This window comes from Delphinus delphis, chromosome 6 (genome assembly GCF_949987515.2).
Source record: "Delphinus delphis chromosome 6, mDelDel1.2, whole genome shotgun sequence".
Taxonomy (NCBI): Eukaryota; Metazoa; Chordata; class Mammalia; order Artiodactyla; family Delphinidae; genus Delphinus; species Delphinus delphis.
The window spans coordinates 12,397,875-12,416,844 of record NC_082688.1 but is presented as its reverse complement, the minus strand read 5'-3'; the positions used below and the strand labels follow the sequence as shown (position 1 = coordinate 12,416,844).

The 18,970-nt window shown below is 48.3% G+C and overlaps 1 protein-coding gene across 4 annotated transcripts in view; it reads left to right on the top strand.

Moving 5' to 3' along the window:
• Window positions 1-3,793, top strand: part of MRRF (mitochondrial ribosome recycling factor) — a 56,561-nt gene extending 52,768 nt beyond the window's left edge. For 2 of the 4 annotated variants that reach the window (XM_060014196.1, XM_060014197.1), the window contains exon 7: window positions 2,716-3,790. In XM_060014196.1, coding sequence (XP_059870179.1) covers window positions 2,716-2,793 — 78 coding nt within the window. In that variant the 3' untranslated portion in view covers window positions 2,794-3,790. Of the gene's footprint in view, window positions 1-2,715 lie in introns of all 4 variants that reach the window. The other 2 variants (XM_060014198.1, XM_060014195.1) reach the window with 2 other exon arrangements.
• Window positions 3,794-18,970: the final 15,177 nt, after the last annotated feature.

Here is an 18,970-nt window from a genome sequence, read left to right as displayed (position 1 = left end):
GCCCTTGAATGAGGAAGGACTAGGCCAGGTTCTGTGGGCTCCCCAAAGGGAGTAGCAGCATTAAACTGGCAATCAGGGGTAGGTGAGTTCTTGGCTCAGTCATACCACTGACTTTTTATGTGATCTTGGGCAGGTTAGTTAACATCTTATGCCTTCGTCTACTCCTCTGTAAAATGGGGATAATACCTGCCCCACCTGCCTTATAGTATAGGTATGTAACATTGTTGGATTTGAATGAAGTAACAGAGGACAAAACATTTCTGCATAGTGTGAACTACTGTGCAACTGTCAGGTGAAATCATTAATATTCACAGTATATTAAAGGGAGATAATAATAGTATTTCATACATTTTGAGGATTATGTGAAATAATGCATGTAAAGTTTTTAGCCCAGTGTTGGGCTCCTAGTAAATAGATGCTGTTGTTGGTATCCTTGTTGTTGTTAATCATCGTTATTTTAAGATGGAAAAATGAACTTGCAGGTGGACTGTCCCAAGGGCACTTTGTGCCTATAATATGGCAGAGAGTTAGTAAATATTTTCATCAATTGATTAATTTGAAAAGAAGTCAGAAAGTGATAGTAAAAATCAGAGTAACACAAGCAACATTTGCATAGCAAATAACCAGATAAACGTACTTGTATATTCATGATTTTGTTTAACCCTCACAGTTACTTTCTGAGGAAGGGAGTAGCATCCCCATTTGAGAGATGAGGAAACTGAGACTCAAAGTGGGAACTTGCACATTGTCACCCCACTGAGAATTTAACCCATGACGCATGTTATCAGATTGTTCCTGTAGGTACTCTTCCTCCCCCCAGTCCCAGTCTCTGGCCCCAAACACCATTTTTCCAGAGGAGGCTTGCAGCCCTCGTTCCTGGCCATCCCAGGCTGCCACCCTGCAGGTGCTGAAGTGCTGCTGGGCACCACGCCACACCCCATGCAAGGCGGCTGCTCAGGGTGGGGGCACAAGAAGCCTGCCAAGGGTTTGTGTCGGCTGAGTGAGGAGGCCCAAGCGGCTGTTTCAAGCTGGTCCTGTTCCGGAGTGCCCAACAGCCCCAGTGGAAAGCCTTGTTCTCCCCACTCCAAAATGTGCAGCTGCTGCTATGGCGAGAACCTGGCTGTCTCCCTGCCTGGAACCAATTGCTCCAAATCCTTTCCAGTGCATTTATTTCCCAGTTCCTGGCCAGGGCCTGTGGTCTGCAAATAAAGATGTCACACAGCCGCTGTGCGGCTGAGCACACAGATCCTGGGCACCACGCAGCCCCCTTCAAAGCTTCCTGCCTGAGGCTTCCTGCCTGAGGTCCCTTTAGACATGAGAGGGAGGCTGCAACACTCACTAAATTCTGTACTGTGTTTTGTTTTTCATTCTTTGAGGGAGTATATGTTTATTGCAGAAAATGTGGAGAATATAGAAAAGCACAGAAAACGAATAATGATTCATTTAGCAAATACTTCCTGAGCACTTGCTATGTACTAAGTTTTATGCTAAATGTGACAGATACCGACATGAATAATCCATTTCCTGTCTTCCCATCACTAAAAGATAATCACTATTAACATTTTGACACATTTTCTTTTAGTTTAAAAAATACGTGTATTTTTAACATATTTGAGATCATTTCTACTACGTATATACCCATTTTGTATTCTGCTTTTTCTTTAATTCAAGGGTAACATGAGCATGTTTCCATGATATTATAAATAATATCTTGAAACATTATTTCTTTTTCTCTGATTACAAAAGCAATCCAGGCTTGTTATAAAACAGACATTTCAGAGCTATATACTGGAATGTTATTTATATTTATACCCTCTCCATGAGAAATAGACAGTCTTAACCCTTTTTAACAGCTGTATGTATTCAATTACATGTGCTGTCATTTTAAATTTTCTGATTTATGATTATAAGCTTTGGTATATATCTTTGCATATAGAACTTAAGAACATTTTCTCAGATTCCATTTGTGTGGTAATTTCCCAGTTGAGAGAGTTTGGGGTTAAAAAATGGTAATAAGAACATTTGCATCAATTTGAATTCCTATCAGTGATATGTGAGTTTATCCATTTCACCATAGCTCTGGCATTGAATATTATAATTAAAAACCACAACATCAAATTTTGTTAACTATGGTAACTAAATTATGTCTTGTTTTAATTTGCACTTCTTCAGTGTCTATTGAATTTTCCATGTTTGTTAACCAGAGGTACTTCAGCTTTTTTCAGTACTTTTTTTCTGCTTGTCTCTTGGGATCTTAATATTCTCCTTATTAATTGGTATGAGGGCTTTATATAGCAGAGTGTCTGAGGTGTAGGAAATTCTAGATGTTCATTAAGGGACAGATAAGACTGGCTTCTCTGTACTCTGTAATAGTAGTTAACTATTTGGGGCTGTGCAGTCAGACTACCTGGGATTAAAGTCTGTCATGGCTGCGTTCTAGCTGTGTATCCTGAACAAGTGATTTTAACTGCCTCAGTTTCCTCCTCTGTGAAATGGGAATGATAATACCATCTCATGGTATCCATTTCTTGCCGTTAGGAGTCACTAAGAGTACGTATACAAAGTTCTCTAGTAGAGTGCCTGGCTGGGATGCAATTCATGTGAGCTTTTGTCACCATTATTATTTCCCAGATAACCTTTCATAGTTCTGGAATATTTCTTCCCCTCCCCTTCTCAGCCCCAGTTATCAGGTTGTCTCATTTTGTGTTTCTGCAGATCAGCCAAATGGCCGACGACACAGTTGCAGAGCTGGACAGACATCTGGCAGTGAAAACCAGAGAACTCCTTGGATGAAAATCCCCCAGGGGCCAGCAGTGCTCCCAAGCCCAGTTTCTAGTAGGTCCCATGGGTGGCAAATTGGCACCTCTCTACCCCATCCACACGGAAGGCTGTCCCCACGCACTTGTCAGTCCTTGGAAGGCCCAGCCTTCCAGTGGGACACTGTTGATTCCCTTCCTCCTGTCCCCTGTCCACCCCATCTGCTCTGGACCTTCTGGCCTGGGTGGCCCTCAGAGAGTCTCTGTTGCTGACAGAGGGCCTTTCCTCGGGCCATTTGCCTTGACTGTGTCATCACCGAGCTGTCAGGACCATTGGCAGGCTTGGCACTGCCTGCGCCTCACCTTGGTAGCCTCCTTTTCAAACAATTAGTCAGGCCCTGTCCCCACCTTTGAACTCTGCTTGGGCCAATGTGGGCCTTCACCTGTGCCTGGATACCTTTGCTAGAGGCCCATTTTCTAACCAAACAATAAAATCTAAATAAATTGATTGGAAAGAATAACAACCGCAAAGGAAAGGATGGACTCAGTCTGAATTAATGATCTCTGAGTACCTATGTGTAAGCATCCAGAGCAGCGCTTTTGCCTCCGAGTCATCACACGTGCTCTTTTCTCTGCCTGGACCATTCTCCCACTCCTCACGTGGCTGGTCCTGTTCATCCCTGGCTCTCAGCTTGGATAGCACTTCCTTGAGGAAGTCTTCGTTTATTCCCCCAACCTAGGACGCCTGTTATTGGCTCTTCTAGCACTGTCCACTGCTTTTATCTGAACCTTAGTTGTTCTTTTTGGTAATTAGTCTGTATATTTTTAGTTTCCTTAGAAGTTAGCATAATGCCTGGAACATAGTAGGCATTCAAATGTACTGTGAATGAATTGCACGTAGTAGCTACTCAACAAATGCTGGCTTTTTCCTTTCTTTCTGGTCTTAACACAGTTATTCTGTCATTTTCTACTCTTTCCTTTGTCCTCAACATTTACTTGGTAATGAGATCCCTGTCCCCAGAGCCTACCTGTTATTGATGGACAAGTGGTTTATTGTGGCTCATCTTTGGGTACTAGGTTAAGTTAGGTTTTCCCCCCAGTAATTTTTTTTCCTTTGTTCTTTTGTTCATTCATGCATTCATAATATAGCCATCATGAGCTAGATACAGTTCTAGGTAATATTTTTAATCTTCACAGTAAACTCACAAGATGCGTATTATCTCCATTTTACAAATAGGAAAACTAAGACTTGACAATATTAGATAACTTGCCCAAAGTGTTAGAGGGTTTCATTATTCATTGTCAGTCTCATTCTACAGAGAGGGGAGAGCTCAGAGAGGTTAAGATTTTTTGCTTGGGGTCACACAGCTAGCAACTGGCAGACCTGGGAGTCACACTGAGGCCTGATCTCAATTGTGCTCCTCCCACTTCGTCCTGCTGCTGTCCCAAACGGTGAGCACCAACTTTGTGCCGGGTACTGTGCTCTGTGCTGGGAATACAAAGATGGGTGAGATGTGACCCCTGTCTTTGAGAGGTGCATGGTCACGGGCCTGAGCTGCTGTCTATGATGTCTTGGGTGGAAGGTGGGAAGTTTATTCCAGTTCTGCCAGATGTCTGCCTTTAGAAAGGAGCCCACTCTGGCAGCAGCAGGGCCTGGCTGCCTCCCTTCGAAGCAGCATCCAATTGCTGTTTGACTCCTCTCAGACTCTGTCCTGTGCGAGAGGTAATAGGGTTGCACTTCTCCCTCTGCTTGTACTGGCAGAGCAGCTGCAGGACAGCCAGCGGGATTCAAGGTCAGAATTAGGTCAAAGATGAAAGAAGCGAACCATAATCTCCTGCCCCGCTTACCTGTCCTCAGTCCAACCCCATTCACCAGCCCTGAGCAGCCATCACACGATCGGAAGTCAGCTGGGGGAGGGACAGGGATAGAAATAGCAATCAAGGAGCCTTTTTTGGAGTAAGCCACATGGCAGGGGCTTTGCAGCAGTCTTTTGTGAGTGGCCGAAATCCCCCAATCACTGCAAATGTGCTTCTCAAAGATGCAGGATTTTTTAATAAACAGAGGAAATGATAAATTATGTTGTAACTCCACTCCAAAGGCATTTGGTTCTTAACAGCCAAATCCTCTGTAGTCTTTAAATAAACAAAAACTTATTTGGTGAACAGACCGGGGAGGGGGGGTAGGGGTGTGGGAGGAGGCGGGAATGAAAGATTTTCTGTACTTGGGTTCCACATGTCAACAATTTCTCTCCTGTGTGTATGTTGGCCAAAGCCGTATATCATGATAAATGAATAAAGGAAAACCTGGAGCCCAGGGCAGTCAGACAGCTCAGCAAATGGCTTTCAGCTGATTGCTCTATTTCAGTTGACATTTATCAGAGAGTTTCTCTGCTACTCTGTGTGTCAGGCCTGCAGTGGTGGCAGGGACAAGAGTGAGACTACCTGTTTGGATGTGCTGAGGAATGAGTAATGCTGGAGCAATTCATTCTCCCTCCTTCAGTCTCTCTCTTTCAAAAAGAAAAGCTGGGTATGGAAATTCTCACACTTGCCAGAAGAATTAACCACCTCCTCTATTCAGTTCAACGGCTTTCAAAGTCCCACGAAAAATACAGGCCAAAGGGAATTTGAGAACTTTTTTTTTCTGTTTATTTTTTTTCTTCTTTCTTCTACGTGTGTGTGTGTTAAAATTACAAAAGAAAGGTATGTGAGAAGTTAAAAGAGACACTTATCACAAGTCCTGAATCGTACTCCCTTTAACAATTAGATGTATATGCTTCCAGACCTTTCTCTATGCATGTATAATTTTTAAAAAACAAGGATGGGAACTATTCTGTTCCTGTTTTGAAGCTTGCTGGTTTTTTTCCCAGCATATCATGGCCATCTCATAGCCATGTGTGAACAAGTAGATAAAATTCATCCTTTTTCATTGTAATACAGTATTCCTACGGTATTCCACAATAAGAATGTACTGTAACTTATTTTACTATCACTCATATGATATTTTAAAAAATCATTTCACATGCACTGGAAGATGTTTCTACTTAAAAAAAAAAAAATTTTTTTTTTTTTGAGAAAAAAGAACCCCTAGTCTAAGTTTATCTCTTTGGTAAGTTCTGCTCTTTATCTCTTTGGTAGATTCTCGTCAGCCGCAGACTAATGTATATTAAGTGTCTCTGTGGACCAGGTACCATGCTGAACACTTTACATGCAATTACTACATTTAAACTTCCGAACAATCCTAGTTGGTGTAGGTATTACTCCTATCTGTGTTTACGTATTGGAAAACTGAGGTTCAGAAAGGGTATTTAACTTGCCCAAGTCACACAGGTAGTAAGTGCCAAAGTGAAGTTTGAGACTCAGATCTGACTTCAAAGTGGGCTCCTTGATCAGGGTGCTTCCGTTTGTAACTCTTCACTGAGCGCCTACTCAGAACGCACCCAGCACACTTGTGGGCCCTGAAGGTGATATAAGAGAAGCAGAAAGCTCGCTTTGATAAAACAGACAGCTCTTTCTAGTAAAGGACTGCATGTAAAACAGTACAGTGGCTGGCACATAGTAAACAATGAAGAAATGGCAGCGCTTATGGAGCCAGTAAAGATTACATATTTATACCTCCCCTGTTTGACAGACTCCTCTAGAACGTGTCATAGAACCAGGGAGAGAGCGGAAAGATCACCCAGCAGTGAATAATGATAATAACAACAATAATAGTATTGACAGCCTCAGTAACTAATGTTGGCTAGGTGCTTTTTCATTTTCAAAGTTCTTCTACATCCTTTATCCCATAGAAACCATTGGACGAAGCTTTGCAATTTCTTTTGCTCTAATAATCGTCAGTTTTCATGATGTGTATGAAAAGGTGTATTCTCTATTTTGGTGGGGGAGTACAAGTTTTGTTACGTCTACAGGAAATGTATTTTATAGATTATGTTGTTCAGATTTTCTGTATTTTTACTGATTTTTTGACCCCGGATGAGACTTGGGCTGAAAGTGGTATGTTTTAGCCTTCTGCTAACGAGCATCTCTATTTCTTCTTGCATTTCCTGTAATTTCTGCTCTGTGAAAGCGCTGGTGTGTTGTGGTGCTGCAGAGATAGTCTGACTCTTATCTTCTTCGCCCCATTCAGTGCCAGGAGTCTGAGTTCTGTTTTGTCATATATCAAGATCACAGCCCTTGCTTTCCTTTTGTTTAAGTTTGCTTGGTGTATCTTTCCCATTCCTTTCTTTTTAGCCTTTTTGAATCAGTATTTCAGGTGTATTTCTTTTGTAGAGTTGGGTTTTGTTCTATGAACCATTCTAAAACTCCTTTCTTATTTTTATCTTTATTTTTAATTGTTGTAAAATACACATTACATAAAATTTGCCAATTTTAACCTTTTTAAAGTATACAGTTAAGAGTGTTAAGTACATTCACATTGTTGTGCAACCAATTTCCAGAACTCTTTTCACCTTGTAGAACTGAAGCTCTGAACCCATTAAACAACTCGCATTCCTCCCCCAGCCCCTGGCAACCACCATTCTACCTTCTGGCTCTATGAATTTAACTGCTCTAAGTACCTCATATAAATGGAATCACACAGTATTTGTCTTGTTGTGACTGGCATATTTCACTTAGCATAATGTTGTAGCGTGTGTCAGAATATACTTCCTTTTTTTTTTTACTTTTTTTTTTTTTTTTTTTTTGGTGGTACGCGGGCCTCTCACTATTGCAGCCTCTCCCATTGCGGAGCACAGGCTCCGGACGCGCAGGCTCAGCGGCCATGGCTCACGGGCCCAGCCGCTCCGCGGCATGTGGGATCTTCCCGAGCCGGGGCACGAACCCGTGTCCCCTGCATCGGCAGGCGGACTCTCAACAACTGCGCCACCAGGGAAACCCCTATCCTTACTTTTTAATGCTGAAAAATGTTCTATTGTCTGTATATATGAGACTCCTTTCAATAGGTGACTTCAACCCGTTTATATTTATTGATAATACTGATATGTTTAGTAGAACCCATTTACTCTTTCTTTCTGTGCAATATTAACACTAGGTGACTTGGTGGGGGGTTTTTGCTTTTTTTTAAAATTTAATTTAGTTTTTTTAATATATATACAGCAGGTTCCTATATTAGTTATCTATTTTATACATATTAGCATTAGGTTGAGAAGGGTTGCTTCTGCAGAGAGGAAGTTACTTTTTGTTGAATGAATAAATGAGTGATGATCCTTGTCTCTTATATTCCTTTCTTCTGATCTCTGTTTTTTGGTTTTTATTTTTAATTTATTTTTGGCTGCGTTGGGTCTTTGTTTCTGCTCGCAGTCTTTCTCTAATTGTGGCGAATGGGAGCTGCTCTTCATTGCGGTGTGCAGGCTTCTCATTGCGGTGGCCTCTCTTGTTGTGAAGCACGGCCTCTAGGTGCGTGGGCTTCAGTAGTTGTGGCACGCGGGCACAGTAGTTGGTGGCTTGCGGGCTCTAGAGCGCAGGCTCAGTAGTTGTGGCACACGGGCTTAGTTGCTCCGCGGCATGTGGGATCTTCCCGAACAAGGGCTCCAGCGGGTGTCCCCTGCATTGGCAGGCGGATTCTTTAACCACTGTGTCACCAGGGAAGTCCCTAGTCTCTGTTTTAATCCATCCTGTGCTGTTAGGTTAGATCAACCTGAAACATAGCCTTTATGATGTCACTCTTTTACCCCAGAACCTTCCATGGCTCCCCATTGCCTGCTGAATTATGTCCAAACTCTTCTCCCTGGCATTCAGTAACTTCTGCAGTCTCTCTCTTTAGCTGTGATACACCTCCCACGACTACTCTATTAATACAGCTAGTGCCTACGCTGAATGGAATTATTAGCTTTTCTAACATTTTGTGCTGCTTTCTTTCACCTCCATGTCTTTTCTTGGGCTCTTTTCTTTGCCTGGTGTGTGCTCCTTTAAATCCCTGCGCAACCCAGTAGGCAAAATTTCTCTCTAACCTTTAAAGGCCTTGGTCCCGCATCCTTCCTTGCACCAACCTATCCATTTCTGTAACGATTCCTCCTCATCCTGCCACCTGCGTATGCATATTGAGCATCTCCACTTGGATGGGCCTCATGCACCCGAACTCCGCCGGCCCTGCTTGGATTGCACGTGCCCCCCAGGCTTGCTCCCTGTCCTGCGTTTCCTCGGAATGGCATCACCTCCACCCAGGTGCCGAGCCGGGACATCAGGAGCCACCTGTGCTCCCCCTCCCTCACCCCCTCATCCAGTAAGTCACCAGGTCCTGTCAGTTCTGGCTGCAAAGTGCTCTGCTTTCCTTTCTGGGTGCACCCTTGAGTGGTGTGAACCACCCTTGAGTGGTGCGACCCCGGGAACAGATGTGGCACGTGTCCCAAGCGGGTGTTGCTGGGGTCTCTGGCCCTGCCTCTGAGGCAGAGCACCACTGGCACTAGGTGAGCCTTGTGTAAGTCCCCTGAAAGGAAGCCCCCTGATTTTTAACCTTCGGTCCCCTGACTAGCACAGTGCTGGGCGCAGAGCAGGTGTTAAGGAAATGTTTGTCCGATTGTAATGCGCCTGCCAGGCCTTGAATACAAATGAAGTCAGTTTGTATCAGTAACCCAAAGTTTCTCTATAATTACTCTCACCTGCTTGCTGAGACCTCCAGCCTCGCCTCGGGAGTTTCTGGGCATCTCCTAACGGCTTCCTCCCAAGCGTCCAGGATCCCCGGCACCCACCATACTCCTCTCCCACCCAGGCTACCCTTGCTGGCGCCTGTGGCCACGAACGCCACCTGAGCGGGCTCGCCTGTGCTCCTACTGGGAGTGTCAGCTTCGGTGACAAGAGTGTTGGCTTCTGGGCTTGCGATGCCTGAGCATGTTAGATGGGATCTCTGAAGAAAGGGGGAGACGTTTCCTTCCCTAATCCCAGGCTGCCCTCGGGATCAGCTGAAATCACCCCCTCTTTGCTCTTAAGAATAACAAGTCCTGGGCTTTTGCTATGTATTAGGCAACTCTAGAGATTATTAGTTTGCTCATTTTAGAAATGAGGAAACATGAAGCACAGAGAGGTTAAGTTACTTGTTCAAAGACACACAGACCAGAGGAAGACTTAGAACACAGGGAGTCTGGTGTCTGCCCACCTCCATACATTATTTTAAGTAAGAGACCAGAGGAGCTAGAAAGGACCTTGTGAGGTGCTGAAGTGGCCAGTGAGAGCTCGTGGGCTGTCCCAGTTTTGCCCTTTCCACCATCAGTAAAGGTCCTGCCACTTCCCTATGGGTAGCAAGGAAGGGCTTGGACAAGATCAGTGGTTTCCACCTCAGCCAGAGAACCGCTGCTGCTCCCTGACAACATTTACACCCATTTGAGGCAAAATAAGTAAGACAAAGGCAATGTAGCAAATGTTTCCATAAAGTTAAATTTATTAAACTTAAAGGACTATTCTGTATTCTTTATTTTATTTTATTTTTTTGTGGTATGCGGGCCGTACGCGGGCCTCTTACCGCTGCGGCCTCTTCCGCTGCGGAGCACAGGCCCCGGACACGCAGGCCCAGCGGCCATGGCTCACGGGCCCAGCCGCTCCGCGGCATGTGGGATCCTCCCGGACCGGGGCATGAACCCGCGTCCCCCGCATCGGCAGGCGGACTCCCAACCACTGCGCCACCAGGGAAGCCCCTATTCTGTATTTTTACATCTTGCTCTTCCTACTTTTGTTTTTGGTGTTAAAATATTCTTTCTGTAATGGAATGGTAAGAAGTTGGTAATACTAAGAAAAAAAAAATCCTCACTTAGAAAACTCAACAGTTGGTCACCTTCTGTTGGTCCCCTCCATTTTTTTTTTTTAACTGTACCGATGCATGAATCCCAAAATCTGGGAGCTGTGGGACCTCCCGCCTACTCCTAGAGCTGACACCCCCGAGGCTGTCATCCCAGGGAAGCCAGAGCTGTAACCTCGGAGGCGGTTTGGCCTTTGTGGGTGTCAGGGACCCAGTGGGTGAGCAAGCAGTGGCGGTGAGGCAGGGGTTGGAACAGGACAATAGTCAATCAGCAGGGTTCAGAGACCCTCCAGGGAGGAAGGATGAGCAGGGAGAGGTGAGTCAGAGAGAGGAGAGAGGGAGACAGAGACAGACAGGGAGAGACAGAGAGATGCACGCAGGGCCAGAGGGAGGGAGGGAGAGGGGCAGAATCAGAGAGAGACAAAGACACGCCCGCCCGCATGCACCCCTGCACGTGTACAAGCACAGGGATCAGCAGGTAGAGACTGACAGAAACAGCAACAGATGGTAACAATGAGACCATTAACAAGTATTCCTAAAGAGAGACACTGGATAAGCAGAGACAGAGACACAGAGGGAGCTAGAGGAGTACACACAAAGAGAGAAGGCGACAGAAAGCCAGGGAGAGAAACACAGAGAGATGGTTTAAAAAAATAAAAAGGAAAGAAAGAAAAGAAAAATGGAAAGAGACACACACCTAGACGCGGGCTAAGCAAGGCAGGCAGAGACAGAGAGCGGGAGAGAGTGAGCCAGGCGGGCGGCTTTGCCGTGCGGGGCTCCCGGGTTTGCAGCGCAGGGTGTGGGTGGAGGAAGAGGCAGCACCAGCCGGGCCAGGGCTGCAGGGACCAGATAAGGGCGCCTGCCAAAAGAAAGCAGGGGAAGGAAAGACGTTTACGAATCCCCGGGGGGAGAAAGCCAGGGAGGCTGCCCCAGGCCCGGGAGAACAATGGGTACTTGACTTCAGTGGGTCATTAATGAGACAATTAATGGAAAGAGTAACAGAGGCCTCCCCAGGGAGGACTTGGAGAGTGGATAAGTGGAATTATTGTGAAGGCCGTGCGGGTGGTTCTAAGGGGGGGCCTGTCCCCACAATCCCAGATGTCCAGCATGTCAACTGCAGATTCCTGGCCTGAGGCATGGGACCTCCCCCAGCTCCCCCCTCAAGGGCCCTGTGCTCCTGCACCCTGGACCCCTGCCAGCCCCAGATGGGCCCCAGCCTCCCTATCCCATGCTTTTGCTGCTGTTGCTCCGTCTACCTCGAGTGTTATCCCTTGATTATCTGCATCCGTGGAAACCCTACCCATTCCAGGGATAAGTAAATGCGGTGCATCCTCCAATGCAATGATGAGTCAGGGCCGTATGTTTCAATAAGAACAGGGCTCCCGAAACATATTCTAAGGGGCAGCGGAGAAAGCAAACGGAGTCATATAAAAAGTGTGACACCACTTATGTAAATTAGAATGACTGGAACACAAAGCAGTTCTTTTTTAAACTATGCCTGTCTTTATTTTGCAGTATAAAATTGTCTTTTTAAAGGGAGGGTCGTGAAGGGATACTTTCCAAATTCATAATGGTAGATTGCTACTGGGCGGTGGGGGGATGACTTAAAGGATACCTAATGTCATCTCACATATATAAATATAGCTGAAAACTTGACAGTGTGGTAACTTGGGGTTGTGAAAATAGAAGTGGTTGTTACCTTCTTTTCTGTCTTTTTTTTTTTTTTCCTATACTTAAAAAATTTTTTTGATAGAGACAGAGACATCCTGGCCATCCTACAGACACCTCCTACAGGAAGCCTTCCAGGAACTCACCTCCCAATCAGATGTGGTCTCCCTTTGCCCCGGTGCCAAACTCTCAAGGCTCACAGCACTTTCCCTCTTGTGTTTCCCTTTGTGACTGTGTTTCCCATGGACTGTCTTCTGCACCGGGCTCCCGTCAGCACAAGGCTGGCGCAGAGGTAGTGCCCAGGGATGCCTGTGAGACTGAACCTCATTCTCCCTCCCACCGCTATAGGAGGCAGCCCACCAAGCTCTGCTCACATCTTAGACCCAACACACAATTGATGTTGGTGGGGGGGGGGGGGGGTCCTGAAAGTCAAAACATGGCTTCCAGAGTGGGGATCTAGGGAGGAGAGCAGCTGCCATTCAAAAATGTTCCCGGAGGAAGGAGGAGGTCTCGTTTACTGTGACCAGAAAATCTTCCCACCCTGGTCAGCTGACTGTGGCGCCATTGCTAACAGAGCCTCAAGCTAGAGTCCCAGCAGAGTCCCCCCTGCATCCCCAGTGGGACATAAAGGCATTTGGCTCCTTCTACCCAAATCTACCCACTAAGCCCCCGAATTCGACCCAGTGAATCCCAGTTGCTGGTAAAATGGAGCCATTGTGGAGGCGGCAGGAAGGCCCAGTCCTGGCCCACCCACCCGGGCAGACATGGGCCCATCCATCACAGCAGCGCCGTTTACTGAGCGATTCCTCTATTCCGAGCTACATTATCTAATTTAATTCTCACAGTAACCCCTGTTTTACAGGAGAGACCTTAGAAAGGCTGACTTGCTCAAGGTCACAGGATGGCAGTAAGGGTTAGAGCTGGGACTCCAGTCTCAGGTCTGGGTGGCGGGGCTCCTTACTTCTAGGCAGCTCCCTCATTGTACAAAAGGGGATACTGAGGCCCAGAGAGGGAAGAACTCGTGCATTAACAGCATAAGTGAGTGCCAGAGCTGGGACTTGATCCCAGATTTCCCGACCGCTTACCTGCCCACCTGCCCCAGGCTGCCCAGTGGAGTCTACCATATAGCAGGATTTCTTTTTAATTTATTGATTGATTGATTGATTTTCGGATGTGTTGGGTCTTCGTTTCTGTGCGAGGTCTTTCTCTAGTTGCAGCGAGCAGGGGCCACTCTTCATCGCGGTGCGCGGGCCTCTCACTGTCGTGGCCTCTCTTGTTGCAGAGCACAGGCTCCAGATGCGCAGGCTCAGTAGTTGTGGCTCACAGGCCTAGTTGCTCCGCGGCACGTGGGATCTTCCCAGACCAGGGCTCGAACCCGTGTCCCCTGCATTGGCAGGCAGATTCTCAATCACTGCGCCACCAGGGAAGCCCTATGGCAGGATTTTTAATCCACTGGGCTTGGCAGTGTCATTATGCCTTCATGGGACATAAAACTGTAGGGTTTGGGGAGGAGGGAGGGACCTTGGAGATCATCTTGTTTGATTCCCTCTTTGTCGTGATAAGGAATTTAAGGCCGAAGGAAGGCAAGTGACCACAGGGCCTCTTTGATGTCAGGAAGTCCAGGCCAAAGAAACCAGCCTCCTGACCCACGGAGTCCCTTGGGTTCTCGAACATATTGACCCCAACTTTAAAGCCCATTTTAATAATCGGCACCTTGGTAGCCAAACCCGGAGCAGATTGGAAAGTATAAACTAGAATGTGGAGGAGAGCATCGTCCACACCGAGATATCTGTTAAATGCTGAATGAATGAATGAATGAACGGCTGCCAGGCTGATTTCTGCCTCCCACCTGGTTTTCCTTCCTCTGTCAGATTAATCATCTTAAACCAGCCTTTGCCATGCCCTGCTCAAGAGCTGGATAGCTCCCCATCTCCTGGATAACTGAATCACCTCCTTCGTTCCTTCATTACGGTGGAGGCCCCTCCGACCTGTTGTCCATATGGTGAACTGTTCAAAATGCAAATCGTGCTGCTCCCCTTCACAGCTCCCTATACCCTCCAGACAAAAGCCCCAGATTCTCACCCCCAGGTCTTAACTGCAAGGTTTGACTTGGACCGTCTTTCCAATCCCACCTCACAGCAGGCTCTCCCTTCCTCTGGCTCCAGCTGGCTCTGGCTGTGACTTCTCTCAGGTGCCCACACGTGCCTGTCGCTTCAGGGACACGCCATTCCCCCTGCCTGGGGCACTCCAGACCCTGCCCCACCTGGCTCACTCCTATACATCCTTTAGCTCTCAACCTAATGTCACCGCTTCCAGACAGCCTTCCCTGACCTCCCCAGATGGGATTCATACCCTCCGTTGGCGGTTCCCCACAGCCAGTCGTCTGTCCCCAGCACTGCACCATCCCATTTGATTATATATAACATCTTCAATGCCTGTATTCTGCCCAGACTGTGAGCTCCAAGTGGGCAGGGTCTGTCTTATTCACCTGCATGGGCTTAGTGCCAGAACAAAGCCTGGCACACGCTGTGTCCTCAATAAGTATTTGATGAATGATTGAAAAAGTAGGTTTGGCTCTTTGTTGAAACTGATTTATTCATTCAACAAATATTTATTGAGCATCTACTACGTGTCAAGCATGGTTCTCCACACCCCACAGTGGTGAATAAACCACCACAAAGTCCCTGCCCTCATGGAGCTTACAGTCTACTTGGAAGAGGCAGACATTAGAGAGATAAAGAAGTAACACAAGGCCAGGCATAAGTGCTATGAAGGGGAATAAAGCAGGGGTAAGGGAAAAGCACTCAGCGTGTAGGTTTGGTGGGAGGTTGCCAGTTTCGATGGGGTAGTCAGGGAATGCTGCATGGAGGAGGTGACATTTCAGTGATGAGCCAGGGCTCCTGAGAAACACAGAGCCTCTGCCTCCCTTGGGCAGGCTGGGCCCTAGGTGTGTCCAGGCATGACAGTCCCAGATCCCCAAACCCTCCCTGCCTCCCAAGGGCAGAAGCAAAAGGAACCCAGAAGAGGACTTTGGCCAAGGTTTTGAGGCGGGTGTGGAAGCCCAGAGCTGCTCTTCACAACAGCCATGATTGGGCTCCTTCTGCGTGGCGAGAGGTGGCGATTGCTTTGTGCACCAAGGACTCGGCTGATTGTGGCCGGGCGATTGACACCCACAGACCGCGGCCGTCAGGGTTTACCGCGCACGCCAGCCCCGCGGCGGGCCGTGCGCAACGCGGCAGCCCAATCTCGCCTCCTATATTCAGAGTTGATTAGACGCTATTTCTGCCTGGATTTTCAGAAGGCTCAAGAGCTTTTTTAATCACTACAGTGGCTCATTACGGTTTTGCAGTGACACTCATGTCCTTCAGTTCTCTTCTCAGATTAGATTCTATAGTCAGATGAATATTGGATGATTTCATTACATACAAATGCAATCAACAGTTTTGCATAAATTTCTTCTCTTTTCTTGAGTTTCAATTGACCCCAGCACCCATGGTGGCAGGCACGATCCACATGCAAATGAGCTGGGTTTGCAGCCGTGGAGAGGGGCCTGCAGGAGGCGGGCACTCACACCAGCCCGGGAGGGAGCCGGGATGGCTCAGGTTCGGGAAAGGGGCCTGGGGGGAGGGGATGCCGCCGCGGCCAAGGCGGGGCACCCCCTTCGGATGATGTTCCTGCAGGTAAACTGAGGCACGGGGATGCTCACAGCCGGGCAAAGAATGGAATGTGGAGCTTCAGGCCCGGCGTCTGGACGGGGAGGCGTGCCCTCAGGATGCTTGGGGCGGTGTCTACTTGACAACTGGTGAGGACATGTTTCAATATTTTTACAACTGGCAGGACCTTAACAGTGCATTCCAGCTGAATGTTAGCTCTGACCCGACGAAGGCTGCTGCTTTTGCTGGTAGTAGTAGTAGTAGTAGTAGTCGTATCATCATCATCATCATCACTTCTCCTGGAGGGCTCGAGCTATTGCCCTGCGGGCGATCAGCAAAAGTCTAAAAAAGGCACACAGGAAACTTGGGAGCCTGGGGCAGCTGCCCTTGCCTCACTTCCGTGATTTCTCTCCTTCTCTTTTGGGTGAAGGGGCAGGATAGTCTCAGAATTGGGCTTGGGCAGGCTCCCAGTCTCCCTTGTCTGGTGATGGAATCCTGTGGACGCGTCTGGCAGCCTGTGCTTGCTCTCCCCTGGGGCTGAGGAGCTCCCTGCCTGCAGCGAGCCTGGTCCAGCTTTCTCAGCTCCTTGCTGACCAGGTGAACCTGACCCCGTACCCTGGGCCCACAGCCCACCTCTGCTCCCTCCTCCCTCTGATCCGTGACACCCCCTGAGGTCTACAGTGCGGACTGTGCTCTGCTGAGTCACCTTTTCTAGGGCTGGGCTTCTCAACTCCTGCAGCGTCTCCTCCCAGGAGGTAGCCTCCAGCCTCCTACCAGGTCTGTCCTCCAGATGCTCCTGGTGGCTGTCAGGGTTCACAGTCCAGGCCTCGACTCAACACCAGGCATGAGGCTGGAGGGTAACATGGGGATTAAGCTCTGTGTGTGGTCAGGGGACCCAGGGCCAACAGCTGTGCACCTCTCAGGGAGCGGGCTGGGGGTAGGGGAGAACCAGGAAGGGAAAAGGATGTTCGGGCCTGAGGGTCGGCCAGGACAAGGGTCTGTGCATCTCAAACCTCACTTCCTTCAGGTAGGTTCTGTTTTCAAAGCTCCCATGTACACAGACATGGCACAGACAGTGTAGGATCAGGGACCCAGAGAGAGGCATGTGGATACACAAGTGGTCGGGTTCCCATCCCATCAGGGATGTGACCCAAGCTTCAGTCTTCATCATGGACATGATGGAACCTTGAAGTAGATAGAGCCAGAGCCACACCCGTGGGCATGGATGGGACACATCTGTGCTACCACAGCCCCAGGCTCAGGCCCTTGCCTATCACTGCCCTCCGCTCCCCAGAGTGGGGTTAGAGAGATCCAGGAGTCTGAACAGAAGCAGGGGAGCCCTGTAGTGCTCCCATATTGCTGGTGAGTCCACTGAGGTCCAGAGAGGGGAAGGTCAGGCAAAGAGCCACACAGCATGGAGCCAGAGCCTCCTGACACGGTCTGAGGCTGCTTCCCGGCTCCCCCTGGCTGCCCCTGAGGACCGTTCCCTTGCCATTCTGTCCTTCTGTGCACAGTCACGAAGGGCCCCTCTTCCCCAGCTGAATGCATCCACCCCTCACTGCCTGTGTGTCCGCCGTCTGCTGCTTTTCAGTCTCCCCAGGCTCTTCTTTCTGTTTGCATCTCTGTGTGCATTTTTTTCCCTGTCTCTCTCTGTCTTCATCCTTGAGTCTGTCTCTATGTCCCTTCCTCCCCTTTCTCTCTCTGCCCCCATCCCTCTTCCCATCTCTCTACATCTGACTGCCAGGTCCCTTCGCCAGGCCACATCTGCTCCTTGCTCTCAGCTGCTGTGTGACCAGAGCTGGCCTCTGTCTGGGGTTGGAAGATCTGAGACCCCCTGGGCTGTCCCCCTTAGATCTGTGGTCCCTGGAAGGAGGAGCCTGGGGGAGGGGGTGGGTTTCTGAACTCTTTGGGGCCTTCCTGCAGTGGCCAGCACTGGGCCATTCATTTTCTCTCCCAGGCAAGGACAGCAGGAAAGCAGCCATCTCTCTTTCATCACAGAGCTGTTCTCATGCCAGCCTGGGAGAGGGGGCTGGGAGGTGGGCGTGGCAGTGTTGAAGAGGGCTCCCATTGATTGCGCAGTCAGGTGGGGGTCGTCCCATCCAGGCCCCCAGCTTTCAGCTGCCGTCTCTGGTGGAAGCTCCATGACTACCCATCTTCCCTCCAGGTCCTCCTGGCAGAATGCACCTGGTCCACCAACCTAGTGGAAATCCGGTGTGCACCCACCTCGCTACCTTTTCCTGCTCACCTCTGTCTCACCCAGGCACAGAGGAGCGCTTTCCTCTGATGGACCTGCTTTCTGACTCTGTGCCTCGGTACATGCAGGGCAGAGAGTAAAAGGCTGGGCTCCAGAGGCTGGCAGGTCGGTGCCGAATCCCAGCTCTGCCGCTTGCCAGATGGGTTGTCTCAGGCAAGCGACTTAACCTTTCTGAGTCCAGTGTCTTCCTCTGTAAAATGCAGATAACACTCCTTCCCTTGCAAGGCTGTCATGAGGACTGATAATTTATGTGAAAGTACCTGGTCCAGAGCTGGGCACAAAGTAGACAAGTGTTAAGCATTTGTTGTGGAAAAACGAATGTGTAAATAACAAGTGAATAGTAGAACTGAGACCTGTATAAGTGGGGTGTGCGGAGGGAATGCCAGGTGTCAGGAATGGCACAGGCAAGGGCATGGAGGTAAGAGGTCTTGGAGAGGGACCAGGGAGCCATGAGTGCTCAGTACGGATGCAAAGTCCAAAATCCCCAAGGGAAGTGTCAGGCAGCAGGGATGGGAATGGTCAGAGGATAAGGAACTTGCTGAGAGTCAGTGATGCACCAGGCAGCTAAGAGTAACCGTAGCAGCAGCCGTCAGGAGTAGAGGCCCTGCGCTGAAGCATTTACAAGCATTAGCGCATTTAATCTTCACAACACCCCTGTGAAGGAGATGCCATTATTATTCCCACTTTACAGATGAGGAAATTGAGACCTGGAGAAGTGACTTTCCTGGGTCACACAGCTAATAATTGTCCCTGCCAGGATTTTTTTTTTCAATACTCCTTGCTATGAACTGAACTGGGTGCCCTGAAAATTCATATGTTGAAGGCCTAACTTTCTTTTTTTTTTTTTAATGTTTATTTATTTTCTTATTAGTCATCCATTTTATACACATCAGTATATACATGTCAATCGCAA